At 34.7% G+C, this 17,104-nt stretch overlaps 1 protein-coding gene across 3 annotated transcripts in view; it reads left to right on the top strand.

The window, feature by feature from the left end:
* ING3 (inhibitor of growth family member 3) overlaps positions 1-17,104 on the top strand; it is a 50,004-nt gene that overhangs the window by 14,784 nt on the left and 18,116 nt on the right. For all 3 annotated transcript variants that reach the window (XM_074193822.1, XM_074193821.1, XM_074193823.1), the window contains 2 exons: positions 12,660-12,756; positions 16,087-16,158. In XM_074193822.1, the coding sequence (XP_074049923.1) occupies positions 12,660-12,756; positions 16,087-16,158 (169 nt within the window). The remainder of the gene's footprint in view (positions 1-12,659; positions 12,757-16,086; positions 16,159-17,104) is intronic.

Here is a 17,104-nt window from a genome sequence, read left to right as displayed (position 1 = left end):
GGCTTTCTTTAAAAATGCTCCTCTTTCAGGAATCTATAACTCACAAACAGTCATTGAATGTTTTCTTGTACTCTTTTGCCACATATTATTGTCAGGAGAATGTATTAGATTATAATACCTAATAAAGTTAATTTATATAATCTGTAATTTGAACTTAGTTAATGCTTAAATAATTTTAACACTTATTATTCTCAATAACTTTGAATAATATAATACATTTTCATTAATAATTGGCTGTAACTTTGAGAATCCATCATTTAATCCCCAGATTAGTTAAATATAGCATGTGACATTATTTTGATTTCCTCACATAAATATTTGAGACTGAGTTGTCTAGGTCTCCTACACTGGAAGTCCAGCAGCCACTCAGGGGCACATTCTCATTGTTCATTGACTGAATCTGACCTGAGGAGTGCTTCTGCTGGGGCAGCCTAGTGCCTCTCTCCTATACCTCTCTCACTGTATTAGTACTTACTTAGTGTGGTCACTCAAAGACTTTATCACATAGAGCTCAGTCCTCAAATTCAAGTGATCACCAGCCTCAGCTTCCCCAGTAGCAAGGATTTGTATACCACCATGCCTGTCTATTCCTTATATTTTTAAGGTCACTAGTACAATTGTTTTCAAGATCTTGAAGTTCTAAAATTAAATCATGTTCATACACTTTGAATATAATCCAAACATATAAAGTCTGTTCTCATGATTTTTATTTATAAAAGGAACCTCTACTGAAACTTCTCTTTTGATCACGAAATCTTTTCATGGGAATATTTCTAATTGTTTCTAGAGGTTTTAAAAAGGAATGCAATAGACTTTTTTTTTAATTGATGCCTTTTGTTTTTATGTCACTCATTTCTGATTATAACATAATTTTGTCTAATCAATATAGAATGATCACTTAGTGATCACTTTTTTGCTTACTCTTCTAGATAAGATGAGTGAGATTCAACTAAGTTCCTGCTGTTGTTTATAAATATACAAGAATCTTTTGGAATATTAGCATGTATATAATGATGTAGATGTGGATAATTGCATTATTTCCACTGTTGGAATACAGATTTTCTTGGAATGAGAATGAAAACTGAGCTAGATGTATGTGTGTGTGTGTGTGTGTGTGTGTGTGTGTGTGTGTGTGTGTGTATATAGCCTTCCATTCCCATAAACCATTTAACTGTTATAACCATCATACAATTTCTGATTGGAAGATTTCTTTCCTCTCATCTGTCTTTTGAAATCCTGGGCATTCTTCAAATCCTAGATCTACTTTACATATTCTGTTACCCCTTCCCTTTCAAATCTCTGTACTTTTTTTCCCTTCCCTGTACATTATTTTATACTATATATTTCATATGCCCTATTAGATAGAGTAAGCTTCATTTGTATCTCCCCTTGGTCTTCATTTTTTCTTTGCTTTTCTCTTTATTTTTGGTTCAGACTTGTGATTGTTCTAGTATGATTCCTTGCACTGATGCAGATCAGCAACTTATCCAGGTCGCATGGTTTGAAAAGATCATCTTAGGACAGTAAGAGGTTAACTAACTTGTCTGGGACAAGACATCTTGTCCATGTCAGAGATAAAACATGAAGCTAGGAATCCTAATTTCTAACCAGCTTTCTTTTTACTATGCATGAGATGTCAAACTTGGGCTTCATTGGGCCATGCACCAGAACCAGATTAAAATGAAACTGGGAAGTGTCTAACAAAATAAATTAAAACACAATACAAAATAGATAATGTTAATTGTGGCTTCAAATTCAATTTAATTCAAATGTTTTATTTTCATTTCCTAATTGAGTGGTATTTGTCTATCCATAAAAGATTAAAATACTTCTTTTGGATAATTGTTTATTATTCCTTTAAAAAAAACTGTTGCCTTAGAGTTACCTGTTCTTTTCCAACTTCATTGTGGCATAGTGTATTTGATACTGATCTGGAATACAGGATACCTAATTAGGTTTGAGTTTGTTTAACTTATAATTAAGCAGTCAACAAGAGCTGTTTATTAAGCTCTTAACCATGTGCCAAATCTTATTTTATACACTGGGGATAAAAAATCTAGATGTGATTGATTTCCTTCCCTCAAGGAACTAATATTCTACTAGGCTGATGAGTATGTTCACAGGGAACTAGATGATGTACAAAATTTAAAACTCATAAATGAAAGTAGGAACTAATAACAGAGAAATTGGGAGGAGGAGGCATATTAACTGAACCCTGAAGGGAAGCAGGGATGTGAAGTAGTAGAATGTTCAGGCGTGGGGAGAGGGGCAGACAACAATTACAAAGTCTGGGTGCGGGGATGCAATGCTGTGTCTGGATGGGGCCAGTTTGGCCAAAACAAAGAGGGGATGAGGGAGAATAATGTGTACTCAACCTAGAGAGACCATAAGGAGTCAAGTGGTAAAGGACTTGAGATTCTGAAGAGAAGAGCTTTAATTGTATTCCCTCCCCAAAAAGAAGATACGTCTGATGACTGCTTGTTCATTCATTCTGAAATTCCAGGAATTTCCCTAGCAACATTACTTTTTCTTTCCTCCTTTGAAAATGCACCATGAACGTTACCAAAGAAAGTTTCCTTCTCAGTTCCAAATTCACTAATTGTATAAGGGTTCTTTATATTCCATCAACTTAAGTTCTTGTCATGGGAAAGCATCTTTATGTAGAAGGCTTTACATTACAAGGGGCCAGTTTTTTGATTGATTCTAGAGAATAGAACACAAGGATGAATATAGTTGTTATCCATAAGGCTTCCATTACTCTGACCTAGGTTCTCCATCATCATTGGTCTTACTCTATGGGTAGCCAATTTCTGAAACCACTGAGTAGCTGTGACTTTAAAGTGCTTCAAGAATAAAGTTAAGTAATGATTTAGTTTCAGTTTAGCTTCACTTTTAGTAATGGCCTTAATATGTAGCTCTTACATTACTTAAGTAGAAGAGAAAGGAAGCCATCTAATTCAAACTCTTCATTTTATAAATGAGGAAACTGAGACCTGGACAGGTTAAGTGACTTTACTGAGGTTACACAGGTAGCAACAAGATGAGGATTTGAACTCAGGCCCTTTGACTCCAAATCTTATGGTTATGCTTATACCTGAAAGTTTTCTATGTAAGTAACCACAGTACAGTGGATTGAACCTGGGGTAAGGAAGACATTAGTTCAGATCTAGCTTCTTAGTCTTGCTAGCTCTGTGACGCTGGGTAAGTCACTTAATGTTATCTACTTCAATTCCTCAACTATAAAATGGGATAATAATAGTATCTACCTCCCAAAGGTATTGTGAGAATCAAATAAGATGATATTTGTAAATATTAGATTTTAACTAGAGAGCATAAATGAAATGAATGTTTTTAAAGGAATCATGAAAAGGAAACAATAAAGTAATCAAAATATTGATACATGGTAAGATTCTTTTCAAATCAAAGATTTAGAATGCATTGAGTGATCTCTTGAGAACTGCCATTTACCTTAATGGTTTTCCAGCTTTGGAGTTTTCAATCATTATCAATAACAAGAATGTTTTATGTATGGCATTTTTCTAGTTGTTAGCCCTTCCCTTGTTGTTTAATAATAGCTAATGGAATTTTCAAAATATTCATATAAGTAAAATATTATTGTAATATTATATTGAGTATATATTTATTGAATGTCTCCAGTGAGCTAGGTGTAGGTAGAATGGATAAAAACATGGTCTTCTAAATAAATCTATATTTTCAAAAGGCTAGAATATCCAAACTACTTTTAACTTAAAGATTTTATGGAAAACCCAGAAGACAATAAACATTTATTTTGGCTCATAGGCTTACTAGAGAAAATAGCTTATATTTATTATATAGCACTTCAGCTGCATAATTCTTTGAGGGGAAGGAGGTTGCTCAGAGGATTTATAGATAGGAAGATAAATAGATTTTTCTTTTTGGAGGGATGAAGTTCAGGTATTCCATACTCCTCCATCTCTTCTAAAACTTTATTCATTCAGTCATTCTGTGGCTCTGACTCCTTCCTTTGTGTTCAAACATGCACAAATATTCCCTATTCTAAAACAAACATATAAACAAAACTGACTTTTTTCTTCTTCCTCTCTCTATTAAACTTCTAGAAAGAATAATTGACATCTGACATCGCTAACAAAAGCTAATATATACAATATATAGGCGAAAAACAAAAAACATGTACACCAAAAAAAAATGCTTAATTCATAAATAAAGGATATGAAGTTTTCAAAGGATTTCTAAGTTTTAAATGACCATCAGAAAGCATAATACCAAATTACTTAGAGAAATTCAAATTAAAACAGCACTTAAGTGTCACCTCACAGTCATAGTAGACAAATTGGCAAAGATGACAAAAGATGGAAATAGTGTTTATGTGATGTGGGAAGATTGGCATGCTTAGGTGCTATTAATGGAAGTTAACCAACCATCTTAAATTTTGGTGGAGAATTATGCAAGAAAAGTAATTTAACTCTCCATGCTCTTTGCTCTAGAAATCCCACTGCTAGTCATAAAACTCCCAAGATAACTAAGGACAGAAACTAATGTCCAACATATGGCAAGATATACATAGCAGCACTCTTTGTAAAAGGAAAAAATCAGAAACAAATTAAGTATACATTGATTTGGGGAATAGTTAAATCAAACTATGGTTTATAAATACTTAAAAATCAAACAAATAAAAGAGAGTGTGTTATGGATAGTAAGTCAGATTTGAAACCAGGACGTCCATCTCATAATACATTAACAAGTATATGACTTCAGATAATTAAATTGACCGAGAGGTAGTTGGGTAAAAGCATGGTGTCTTATATGCATGTTAGACTAGGTTTTTGTTATCAGATATTTTATATTAATAAATTTTCTTTGTAAGTTGGGAGGGTTCAATTTGGGGATTGGGTGGAAAATGTCTTGTGATATAAAGACAAAAGGCATAATAAAACATTTTAAAAAGAATAGTCTACAGAATCACTGCCTTTTACTTCATCAATTATTTATTCCTGGTCTCATCACCCCTGTAAATTGGTTTTAATCCTCACTATCTTAAGGAAACTACTCTCTCAAACATCTTTGATTTCTTGATTGCCAGTTCCAGTATCCATCCTCTTTGATGTTTTTGTAGCATTTGCTACTGACCACATTCTCCTTGACTGACTCCTCTCTTTTAGCTCCCAGGACATTTCAGTTTATCATGGTACACAGATTTCTCCTTATTCTCCTCTTACCTGTTTTAATACATTGCTGATTTATCTTCTTCCCCCGACTCTCTCTGAATTTATTACCTCCTTTTGAATCTTGTCCTTCTACCTTCTTAACATCTTTTCTCTTTTTGTTAATGTCATCACCCTCTGACTTGTCAAGTAAGAGTTATCTTTGACTTCTTCCTCATTCCTATACCCAAGTAGTATCCTGTCAAGTCAAATTAAGTTAACAAGTATTTAGTAAATGCTCAGTATTAACAAGTCCTGTTAATTGTACCCCAACAGCACCTCTTGAACCAGTCTTTTCCTTTCCACTCCTTGTCATTGTCTTAGTTTAGGCCCTAATTAACTCTTAACATGAGCTATTTATTATAATAGTTTTCTAACTAGTTTTTCTGCCTCTTATTTTTTTCTTAATGCAAAGATATATCTATGTCTATTTTATCTCATATCACTCTTGGTCATGTTTTTTTTCAGAAGTCCTCCAATGTGGTTCCATCTAACATGCTGCAGACTTCCCTTGATTTATTTTGACATTGTGAGATACCTGTGAAATATTAAACTATCTTCCTATTATATTTCATCCTTGCCATGTGACTGGTTTCTCTCCTCTTTTTATTATGTATTTCATTGATGACATCTTTTAGACCTGTTCTTTAAAATTCCTCTCTGGTTATATGTTGTAGCCTATTCACATTCATGATGTGACTTTTCATTGCTCCCTGCATGATGTTCATTTTCAGTCCTTTAGAGAAGAGGTGTCAAATGTGCTGCCAACAGCACTCTGGAGTATGATCCTGGCCAGATTAAAATGTAATTGGGAAATATAAAAATACAGTAGAACATAGATAATGTTATCTATGTGGTTTTTTAAGTCAATATGTGGCCCATAGGAAACCTGTGTGACTTAGTGACCCTTGTTTCTTTTTGAGTTTGACAAGACTTTAGAGACAGCCACATTCCATATCTTAAAAACACATCACAACACCAGGAGAATATTGGTAATGGAAATATTGGCCTTTATTTGTGGGTGATACTTGAGGCTATTAAAGTGACTTTGCAATTTCCTTAAAGCATTCTGCCTTGCTCTTTTCTTTTATTTAATTCTGAGCCCATAGCATTGACCATTTATGCCTAGATTTACTATATCTAAATAAACATTTATAAACTCTACAGTTATCTGTGTAACTACATGTCATAATCTGGACAGTAGACATTCTTTTCTTTTTATAGTAGCAATTGGTTAATATGAATTAAAATGGGACTTGAAAAATTGTGTGAGAAATAACTGAAAGACTAGTAACAGTTAATCTGAGCTGAGGTGTCAAAACAGCTATTATTGCAGAAAACAAACAACTCGGGGTGGGGAGTTTGAAGAAAGGTGAGCACAGAGCTTGTTGCTATAAATTCTAAATATATCATTCCAAAGAACTTTGGGTTTCGAATTTAAACAAGATAAGTATATGAATCTTAAGTGTTTCACACCTAGATAGAAAGAATCCAATGCCATAACAGTACCCTGTGCAGTTTTACTAACCATTCAAATACAATAGTATTTGGGAAGACTAGGACAAAGGAAAGGTTTTTAAAATTCTTATATTCAGCATCTAACAGATTGAATGATACATGCTATACATTTCTTAAAAAACTTTTTATAGAATCAGTAAAATACTAGCCATTAATCCAGGATCAAGAACACTAGAATTAAATAAAAATATAACAAGAAAAATAGCTATATTGAAAAGATTTCAGTTCTTAAAAACTTGCGTTTTTCACTCCATTTGTTCCTAAACCAACATTTGTACAATTTGAATCTATCTCTGCAGTTCTACATTAGTTTCTAAAGTATTTATCTGGTAAGTGGGAACTGTGTTAAAAAGGAAATAGTCTTTGAATATTTAGGAACGGAAGATGACAGAAGGCTAGATATAGGGGTGAAGAAGAGAAAAAATGAGAATCTTAATAAAAGGAATATAATTTAGAAGTGTAGAATGTTTTGTTTTGTTTTTTTAAAAAAATTTTTTTATTTCTTAAATTTATATAGATTATTTTATTGCAGCAAAATTAGGCTACTACAGGTTCCCTTTTTCTTTTTATGCTATGTAGTATTCTGCCATTATGGTAGTTTGACTTTCTAATTTATATCTGTTTTGTCATGGATTTATTTGGATTTAGGTGTGGAAAATTAAGCTATGTGGTGCAGTGTTACAAAAAGTTACTGAACCAGTGATCTGGAAACTGATTTTTACACTTGTATCTTCCTCTAACTTACAATATGAATTTGAGGCTGTCACTTGCCCTCTCTAGGCCTCAGTTTCCTATCGAGATGAGGGCTTTATGACCTATTAGGTTCTTTCCAGCTCTGCAATTTTAATTTTTTACATTCTATGTCCTTTTTTTTTTGTTTTTTGTTTTTTGTTTTGTTTTTTGTTTTTTCGTTTTTTTAGTTTTTGCAAGGCAAATGGGGTTAACTGGCTTGCCCAAGGCCACCAGATTTGAACTCAGGTACTCCTGACACCAGGGCCAGTGCTCTATGCACTGTGCCACCTAGCCGCCCCCATTCTATGTTCTTAATAGTAAAATCATAGATTTAGAGAAAGAAGGTTTCTTGGAAACCTCTTCATTGAAAAGATGATGAACTTAGCCAGTGCCATTATGGACTTCCATTTTCTATTCCATCTAAGTGCCATATGGGCCGTGATGCAGTCTGTACTTTGCCTTAGAGAATTTATCGTCCCAATTTGTTGAGAAGCACAGTAAGCCAGAGAGAGGTCAGGAGCAACAGAGAGCTCATGTTACAACCTATGACCAGAAGGAATGAGAAAGAGAATCCTCCTGATTTGAGGGTTTCATAAATACTGTTAATGTTGTGAAACAAGCTGATAAAATTGAGAAGACCCCATGCCACACATTCATCACTTCATGATGATAACAAATTATCTTACATAAGAAAATTGAGGAGTATAATATCAGTTTCCTATTTATACACTTCAGTATGGAGCAAATGGTTACAAATGCAACCTGATGGACTTTGTGATCTACTTCATGGAGGAGACTGATAAGGAGGTTAATGAGATGAAGTTGTTAGTTGATGCTCATGTTCCTGTTTTGGCTGAGGAATCCCTAAAATTTTTTAGTGCCTTTGACTAGATCTTTCAATTTCTCTTTCTATCTCTAAGAGAGAGAGAAAACAATGCAGGGTGGGATGTAGAGAACTTGCTATCTGAAAGAAAAGATAAGTCCACATCACTGTTCAGACACATGGGCCAGAATGGGACTTATAATGTCTTTGAACTTAAAAACTTAAAAACTTCTCTGTTTGTTGGCTACCATAAACTTGTCTTTTTTTTTTTTAAACATAAAATTCTATACCCAGTTGGGTAATGGCCAATTTATAGCAAACAAAATTAATTTATTATAGCCTGGCTGGGCCTGGAACCAAAAGGTAAAGGTTGAGACAGTCATCCATCAGCAAGCATACATTAAGCCCAGCTCCTATGTCAGGCAATGAATTAAGCCCTTGGAATAAAAATATAAGCATAAAGATAGTGCCTGACTTCAAGGAGCTTACATAGTAATAGAGGAAGACAGTACATAAAAGGGAGCTGAATAGCAAGAGGAGGAGGAAGGTATCTGGCATAAGGTCATGGGAATCCTGTGGAGATGAGTTAGCAGTGTAACCTGGAAGGATTGAAGCCAAGATTGCCCATGGCCTTCCCTCCTTAGAGAAGAAGTCCTGGGAGGAATCATCCAGTGAGTGAGAGGGGACACCAAGGAAAAGGAACTTTCAAAATAGTCCAGTGAGCTTCTAGGATTAAATACTTCGTATGACATGGTAAAGAAAATCTGTGGAAAAAAGTGAAGTTGCCTTTCCCATCAATGGCACTTTTGTTTTCCTGGACAGTTGTCTTGAGAAACTAAGTGTTAAAATACACCTTTACTTTTCTTTCTCTCTGGGGACCTCTTGAAGCTTGTATTTTTGAAATCTTTCTGGGGTGTTTATTCTCTAGCAATGGCTTGATGTAGGACTGAAGTGATATCTAGGAGCCCACAGAGTAGTTGGAGCTGGAAACAGATACTGGCTGCATCCTTCTCTTTTTGCCTTAGCTTTGGGGAAGAGAAACACTGTTTAGACCTACCTCTGAAGGATTTTTTTCTCTTCCACAGGCTAAGGGTGATAAATCCTTCAAGGTACTTCTCCCCTGCCAATCCCTACTTCCACAGCCTTTGCCTGCCCTTTCCCTAATTCTTCTGCTCTTGTACTTGCTGTAACTTTTCTTACTCTGATGACTTCTCCGTACCCCTATTAAAATCTGTTTCTGCTTCTTAGGAGCTGGAAAAAAAGGATGTCACTGAAGCCCAAAGAAGTTATAACTTTTCCAAGTTTCTATGAGTAGTTACAGGGACAAGATTCAAACTCAGCTTTTTTCAGTCTGCTATCCTGCTTTTTTAAAGTGGTTTCCCTTAGGACTTATTTTTAAATACAACTCAACATTTCAGGGGAAAAGAAACTACTCAAGCTGTAGTCAACATCAAGAAAGGTAATAGGTTTGCTACCTTTACTTTTCTAAAATGCTATTTGGATTATATTATTTACTCATAAAGCAATATTTGTTCCCCATGACCTATAGAATAATAAAATCTATATTCCTAAATCTGGTATTCACAGTTAGCTACAGTCTGGGCTCAACCATAGCTCTCTTGTAGTAATTGCTGAATTGCTCTTTAGGCAATGAACACTTTCTCTTTTCTTTCTAAGGCCTCTTCCCTTGCCTCGAATCATCTTTCTACAAAACATTCAAAAATTCTGCCCATCAAATTGCAGGGGTTGAATCATCCTTGCCCTATGAAGCTTCTCCAGACTATCCCAACCCTAAAATAGTCTATTCTTCCTAATTTCTCAGGTCTTTGATTTCTTTATTTGTGAAAATTATAGTCAAATTTTTCATAGATTTATGAATTTACAAAGTACTTCATATTCATTCTTTCCCATTTTCCTCATGATCACTCAGGAAATCAGGGTACACTCACCCATTTGGGCATTTCAGACTCCAACAAGGTAAAATGACTTGTCCAAAGTCACATAATAAGAGATGTGTTAAATGTGTGATTTGTATTAGACCTTAGAGCTCCTAGGATTATAGATCTAGAAGTGGAAGAAAACCATGTAGTCCAAATCCCCCAGGAGATAAATGAGAAGACTGAGTTTAGAGAGATTGTGACTTGCCATGAATCATAGAGCTTCAGAAACAGAATTTGAACATAAGTTTTTCTGACTTTAGTCCTATGTTCTTTATACTATACAACTCGTTTTGTTTCTGTAATTCTAAATTCCTGGCACTTACTATTTGTACTTTTGGGAAGCAAATAATTATAGATTATGATGTATCTTAAATTGTTCTTTAAATCTGGTGGTGTTATTTAACTTTTTTAGTTAGTCATTAAGCATTTATTAAGCTCCTCAAGTCAAAAACAAAACAACAGAAATATCCCCTTTCCCTCACAAAAACAAGCAAAGCATAAAAAAAAAAAAACCCAGTCTCTGCTCCCAAGGAACATACATTCTAATGGGAGAGACAACTTGTAAATTTTTCGGTACATACAAGGTATATACAGAGTATATAAAGGAAAATCAAAGAAGGTTTTAGCAGCTGGGAGAATCAGGAAAGGCCTGAAGAAGGTGAGATTTGCAGGAATGAAGAGGCAGGGGTGAAAGGGCAAGAACATCCCAGTACAAATCATGGGCGAGAGATATAGAGGGTTCTGTAGCATATGTGGAGGGGTCCAAGGTGTAAGAAGACTGGAAAGGTAGAAAGGGATAAGGGGATGAAGTGCTTCATCTTTCCAGATAGATTGTAAGTTCCTTGATGACAAGGACTGTATCATCTGTCATGGGTGGTGCCCCCCAGGGACCTAGCTCTCTGCTTTGCACACAGTGTGTGCATACTAGATATTTATAGGTTGATGTAATTAAATGGGTACTAATATTTTTTCTAAAGTGATTTTCTGTGTTTTTCCGAGTTCCTTTAGAACTTGGCAAGAGGTAAGGAGAGGAATTTCTTTGCCTTACTGAAATTTAGGTTCATATTTTTCTCCTAGAATAGAGGTTAGATTCAAGGATGCTCAATTACCTGCAAACTCTTTGAATGAGTGAGATTCCAACATTGATGACCCTGATGCTAAGTACAGCTTCTGACAGTTTCAGACAGGCAGTTTTCGGGTAAGGACGAAGGGAGCTGGGTCCTAATTATAGACATTTCACAGACTAACACTTCCTTAGACCCATTTAGCCAAAGGCTAAACAATGTGATAGTCTTTTACTTGTATTTTGCAACATGATGTGATTTTAAAGAATATCTATGTTAAAATCTAGTTTGGATCCATTCATGCTGGAATACAGAAAACACTTCACTTGTTAACCTTAGGCATAAATGGTTAAGCATAATTCTCACTTTTACTGCTTATCTTAGATAAACATTTTTTTCATAGACTTTATTTTAACTTTTTTCTTTATCAATGTATTTTATGATATCCAGAGAAAACAATCTCCACTTATTTCTATGGAAATTAGAGTGAACAGTATTATTTTGAATGCAGTTTTACCTTTTCAATCCAGCACTATTAACATAATTAGTGGATATTCTAAACCCTAGTTCCACAAAAATAGTGGTTCTCATTTGTCTGCAATATTTAATAAAATTTTTTTCACCCAATTATGACATTTGGGTTAGATTTCAGAATTATTGCAGCATCTCCAATCAAATTATCTCTCAATACCAGAAAAAGAAAATTATTTTGTGCCATCCAAATAAAAGGGAAGCATTTTATGTTAAATTTTTATTTTTATTGAAATTTCCAAGGGATGTAGTTTTGAGTGTTTTGATTAACTCATCATTAATCAGAAAATTGTTTCAACCCTTATAAAAGTTTATAAACTATATTAATCCACTTATTAGCTATACTAGTATGTGCACATCATAATTAAATCTTTTATTAAGGATGTTCATTGTCTCTGAGTTGTCATTCTTTAACCTTAATTATCATCATACAGACTGAATATAAATATTTATGGTGATCCTATAGAAACATGAGGGCATACCATTTAAGGTCCCTCTGCTGAGTTCCCAAAATCCATGGTAGCAGCTTGTTTGGTTGTTTTTTCTCTGTCTTAAAAATAGAGCTCAGGAAAAAAAATTCTTAAATTGGAAGTTCTTATTAACATTTTGTTATAAAAGTTTTTAATTAAATTTTAGCGCTAGAAGGGATATTTAATATCTAATCTAATCCCTTCATAGTAAAGTTGGGGAACCTGAGACCATAGAGTAGTTAAATAACTTTTGTGATGTCACAGAAAGTGATAATTACTTTTGTTTAATCGAAATAAAATTAGACATTTCCCCACAAAACTAACACTTTAACTGAGTCCCAAATTTTGGTTGTTACCTTTGATCTTTTTTCAAACAGGTAGATCGACACTTGAGAAAGTTGGATCAAGAACTGGCTAAGTTTAAAATGGAATTAGAAGCTGATAATGCTGGAATTACAGAAATATTAGAGAGACGTAAGTAAAGGTTAAGGTTTCATATATTGTAAAATAGCTGTGATGGTCTTGGAAAATGTGTCCCACAGATGCTTTTAAATTCCTTTAAGCCTTTTGGGTAAATGCTGCAAGGTGAATCGATGATGGCATCCTTATAAGGTTAATATGAGAAAAAGATGCAGTTCATTCACTGGTGCCTTTTATTTTCATGTTATAATTTTACTAAAATGTTATAGTTGTTATTCTTAAACTGATCTTGTGATTTCATTTTATCAGGATTTCTAGTGAGAATATTTCCTCTACTAATATACATCTCTAACTGTCCAGCAGCAGGGCACTGAGAGTTTAAGAGAGGTTAAGATCACTCAGCCATAAGTGACAGAAGCAGGACTCAAACTCAAGTCTTTCTGACTCCAAGGCCAACTCTTTATCCACTTCCCCAATTGTCTGTTATGTTTTTGTAATGTTCATAGAGTTCATCATAACATTTAAGACAGCCAATTAAAGACTAAAATATTTGTAATCCTCCCCCCCTCAAATTCAGGGTGTCTTTCCAAAACCCCCTAACATCTATCTGCAGACCTCTTATTGATCTATAGACTCTATAACAGTTATTTTAATATTTTTTAAATGATGTATCATTCCTTTTTGATTTTATTCTATAATTATTCTCCCTTGTAACAATGTCACATTTAAGTAAAACCAAACTTACTTTGTTTCCATATTCTATATCTTTAGTCTTCTTCCTCTCTACTGAGAAGAGTGTTAGATTACTATTTCTCAGAGCCTAAAATTGTTAAAATTTATCAGCATTCTCTTGACTTTTATTGTCATTTATGTGTTTGTAGTCACTGTGTCTTAATATTTTCTTGTTTTGTTTTTCGTTATTATTACATAAAATCATCTCATTTATTCTCTGTATTCATTATATAATAATGCAAAACAGTCTATCATATATGTAAATAATTTGGTTATTCCTTTCCCTGAGTTTGGTTTCTTTTTGTTTGTTTTTGCAATGACAAAGAGTCCTGCTAAGATATTTTTATACATACATATGTACATGCACACATAATACATACACATGTTTCTGTGTATGTATGTATATGTATATGGCATGGAATAAATTATTATTGGTGGATCCCTTAGTGAAAGGATATAAACACTTTAGTAACTAGTCTAGTATAATTCCAAATTGTTTCCCAGAGCAACATTTTTACCCCCCACCAAATCTTCTTTGCCCTAAAGCTCTTCCTTATGAGAGATAAACTGCTTTTAATTTCTCCCTGTCTACAGCTTGCTTTTGGGTTCCTTGAAGGAGCATAACATCTGTAGCCTACCTTAACTCAAACATCACTTCACAACTGAGGAATACTCTCCTATTTTACATTTTGCTTCTGCCAAAAATTTCTCGAGATGGCCAAACCTCTTGTTTTTTCTTGATTGTCCCAACATTGTTAAATTACCGAGGGTTTGTGTGTGTGTGTGTGTGTGTGTGTGTGTGTGTGTTTTCAACAATGAAAAAATGGTTGTCATCACAATATAAATTGCATCAGAATTTGGTATCCCTTAAGACTTACCTCTGTGGAAACTTTACTATTCTCTACACAGTTGAATAATACTAGACCTGTTTGCAGCATCTTTGACACTACATGCTTCTTTCACATTTTGTACCAGTTAGATTGGAGAATAATGTGGTACATATTTGAGCCAGTATTTTTCACTGTTGTTCTTCTACCTTGTTTTTCTTTTTTCTTTTGGTTTTGTTTTGTTTTGCAAGGTAATTGGAGCTAAGTGACTTACCCAGGGTCACACAACTAATAAGTGACAAGTGTTTGGGACTGGATCTGAATTCAGGTTTTCCTGGCTCCAGGGCCTATGCTCTGTCTGCTGTACCACCTTAGCTGACTCCTACTTTGCTTTCAAAAAGAAAAAAAACCTAGCTTTGTTCCCTTGTAAAAGTAGATTTTTTTCTTATTTTGCTGAACAATGAATTCTCTTTCATATTACTATTATTACAAGTAACAGCCATGAGATCCTAGAATTAGAGCTTGATACCCTAGTGTAGCCTCATTTTACAAATGATGTAGGATTTGAGCTGAGTTCCTTGGATTCCAGAGCCCCCTTGCTTTTTCTATTAGACCATGCTTTCTTCTATTTCAGGGATTGTGAACTTTTTTTCTGCCAAGGGCCACTTGAATAAATATAACATCATTCACCTGCTAATTCATAAAACATTTAATTAATTCACCCCTAAAAAACTCCTAGATTTATGGAATTTCAAGTCCTACCTGTGGTTTCCATGGCAACATTAAATCCTGGGTCTTGTAGATCCTGCAGGCTGGGTGTTCCCCAGCCTTGTTCTATTTCTTTGAACTATAGGTTTTTGCCTTAAAAGCTCTTACATTCAAGTTGCATTTGATTGAGCTTTTTTTCTTTGTCCACCAATGTTAAATAAGAAGTTCTGTTTTGCTAATGTGATACCACCCTTCTCCAATGTGGATTTCATTCATCTGTAACTTACTAGACATTCTTTCAGAACTCTGTAGACACCCTGATAGTGAGCCTCTCTTATTTGACTTTAGGCTTTCCAGTTGATGAAATCTGCCATGCTCCATTGGCAGGCTCAAGAGGTCTAGATCATCTCCAGGATTAAACAGTATAAGGGGCTGTAATGGAGAAAGGAGTTTAAAAAGTTCATCAGAACACTTATTCAGTAATCACTTTTTTTTTTAAGATTATCCAATAATTTATACATCTAGTTTCTTGCTGAAGGAAGGTCATAAGATTTAGAGCTAAAAGTGATGTGTTAGAGATGATCTGTTCTAATTCCAGTATCTTAGCTTAATCATACTTAACTATGCTTAAAGTTTTTCATCATCATCTGAGTCTGCTGGGGTCCAGAGAGGTTTGGTGATTTTTTCACACTCACATGGACCCTAGGTGTTCCAGGTGAAATCTGAAGCCAAATCTAGTGATAAAAAATCTAGAGGAGACCAGTGGTGTCATACTGAAATAGAAATGACTTAGGAAACTAGAGAGTACCATCATCTGTGCTGTATTGTATGGTTCTGTCTTTTTGTTCCATGTTCCCTCATTGTAATCTGGTTGAATTTGATATTTCTTTAGTATATCATGATATGGTGATTGATTACTGTGTCCCCTAACATGTAGTTGTAATTTATTCAGAGTTAAGAATCTCAGGCAAACAAAACCAAACTAAATCTATAAACACATGGATTAGAGTTTGCCAGTCTAGGTGAATGGGAAAGGGAGGGACAGTCTCTCTAGCTAGCAGCCAAATCGTCAGGTTCTGTGGAAACTTACTGTTCTATCTCTATGTGTCTTTTTCAGGGTCACTGGAATTAGATACTCCATCACAACCAGTAAATAACCATCATGCTCATTCACATACACCAGTGGAGAGTAAGTTTGGAGGATTAATCTATTTCATTGTGTTTGAAATTTTCAAATAACTTAATTATATAATTATGAAAATAGAATTATTCTAATGCTGAGATACTGGAAGTTTAGAAAACTTAGTGTAATGAGTTATACACACTCTTGGGAAACTAATGGTCTTGCTTATTATCCCATTGCTTTCATTATCGGCCTGTCTTTTGCTCTGGGTATTACCTCCCCTGTCAGACTATTGCTATGAGCCATTACTGGGGTAAAGGATTAGAACAGTTTTTTTCTTCTTTCTCTATTCCTCCTCCTCCTCTTTAAAACTCATTTTTTAAAACAGTTCTGCAACTTTGGAGTGAGTGATCAAAGGGAACAAGTGGTTGACTATAAAAAAGAATAAGATGCAGGCAACTGGTATTTCTTTCCTCAGAAGCAGTTTGACAGGAAGAAAAGTAACAGTATTACTCGTTAAATTCTGGGTAACATTTCTGGTGTGTGAAGGAGTGGCACACCAAATAACACACTCAGAATGGTTCTTGAGAAATTTAAACCCTTTGAGGCATGAGAGACATCAGGTCTTGAGGCCTGGAGATCCAGCCTCAAAGCTGACCCAAGTTTAAGTCCCAGCTTGTAGCTGTCTGTGTGTGGGTTCCTGGGCAGGTCACTTTACTTCTCAGGATCCTGTGTGGCTCTGAGACTAGAAGATGCAGAGCAAATGATAGACATCCTGCTCTGGTGGGGGAAGTTTCCTCATTCCCCACACTAATGAATCCCAGGACCAGTCCATTTTCCTATCCATGGCAATTGAAAAAGTAAGATCGAAAAGTACATTTTCAGTGAACAAAGGCACCTCAATATTTTCTTGCTTATTTTTGTCCATCAAGAGAATGAGATGTGTGTTTCACGATCACCTCAGTCATTCGGTCAATAAGCATTTTCATGTTAGGCATTGGGGATATGGAGA

The sequence above is a fragment of the Macrotis lagotis genome, chromosome 7, assembly GCF_037893015.1.
Source record: "Macrotis lagotis isolate mMagLag1 chromosome 7, bilby.v1.9.chrom.fasta, whole genome shotgun sequence".
Lineage (NCBI taxonomy): Eukaryota > Metazoa > Chordata > Mammalia > Peramelemorphia > Peramelidae > Macrotis > Macrotis lagotis.
This window is presented reverse-complemented; position numbering and strand designations above follow the sequence as displayed.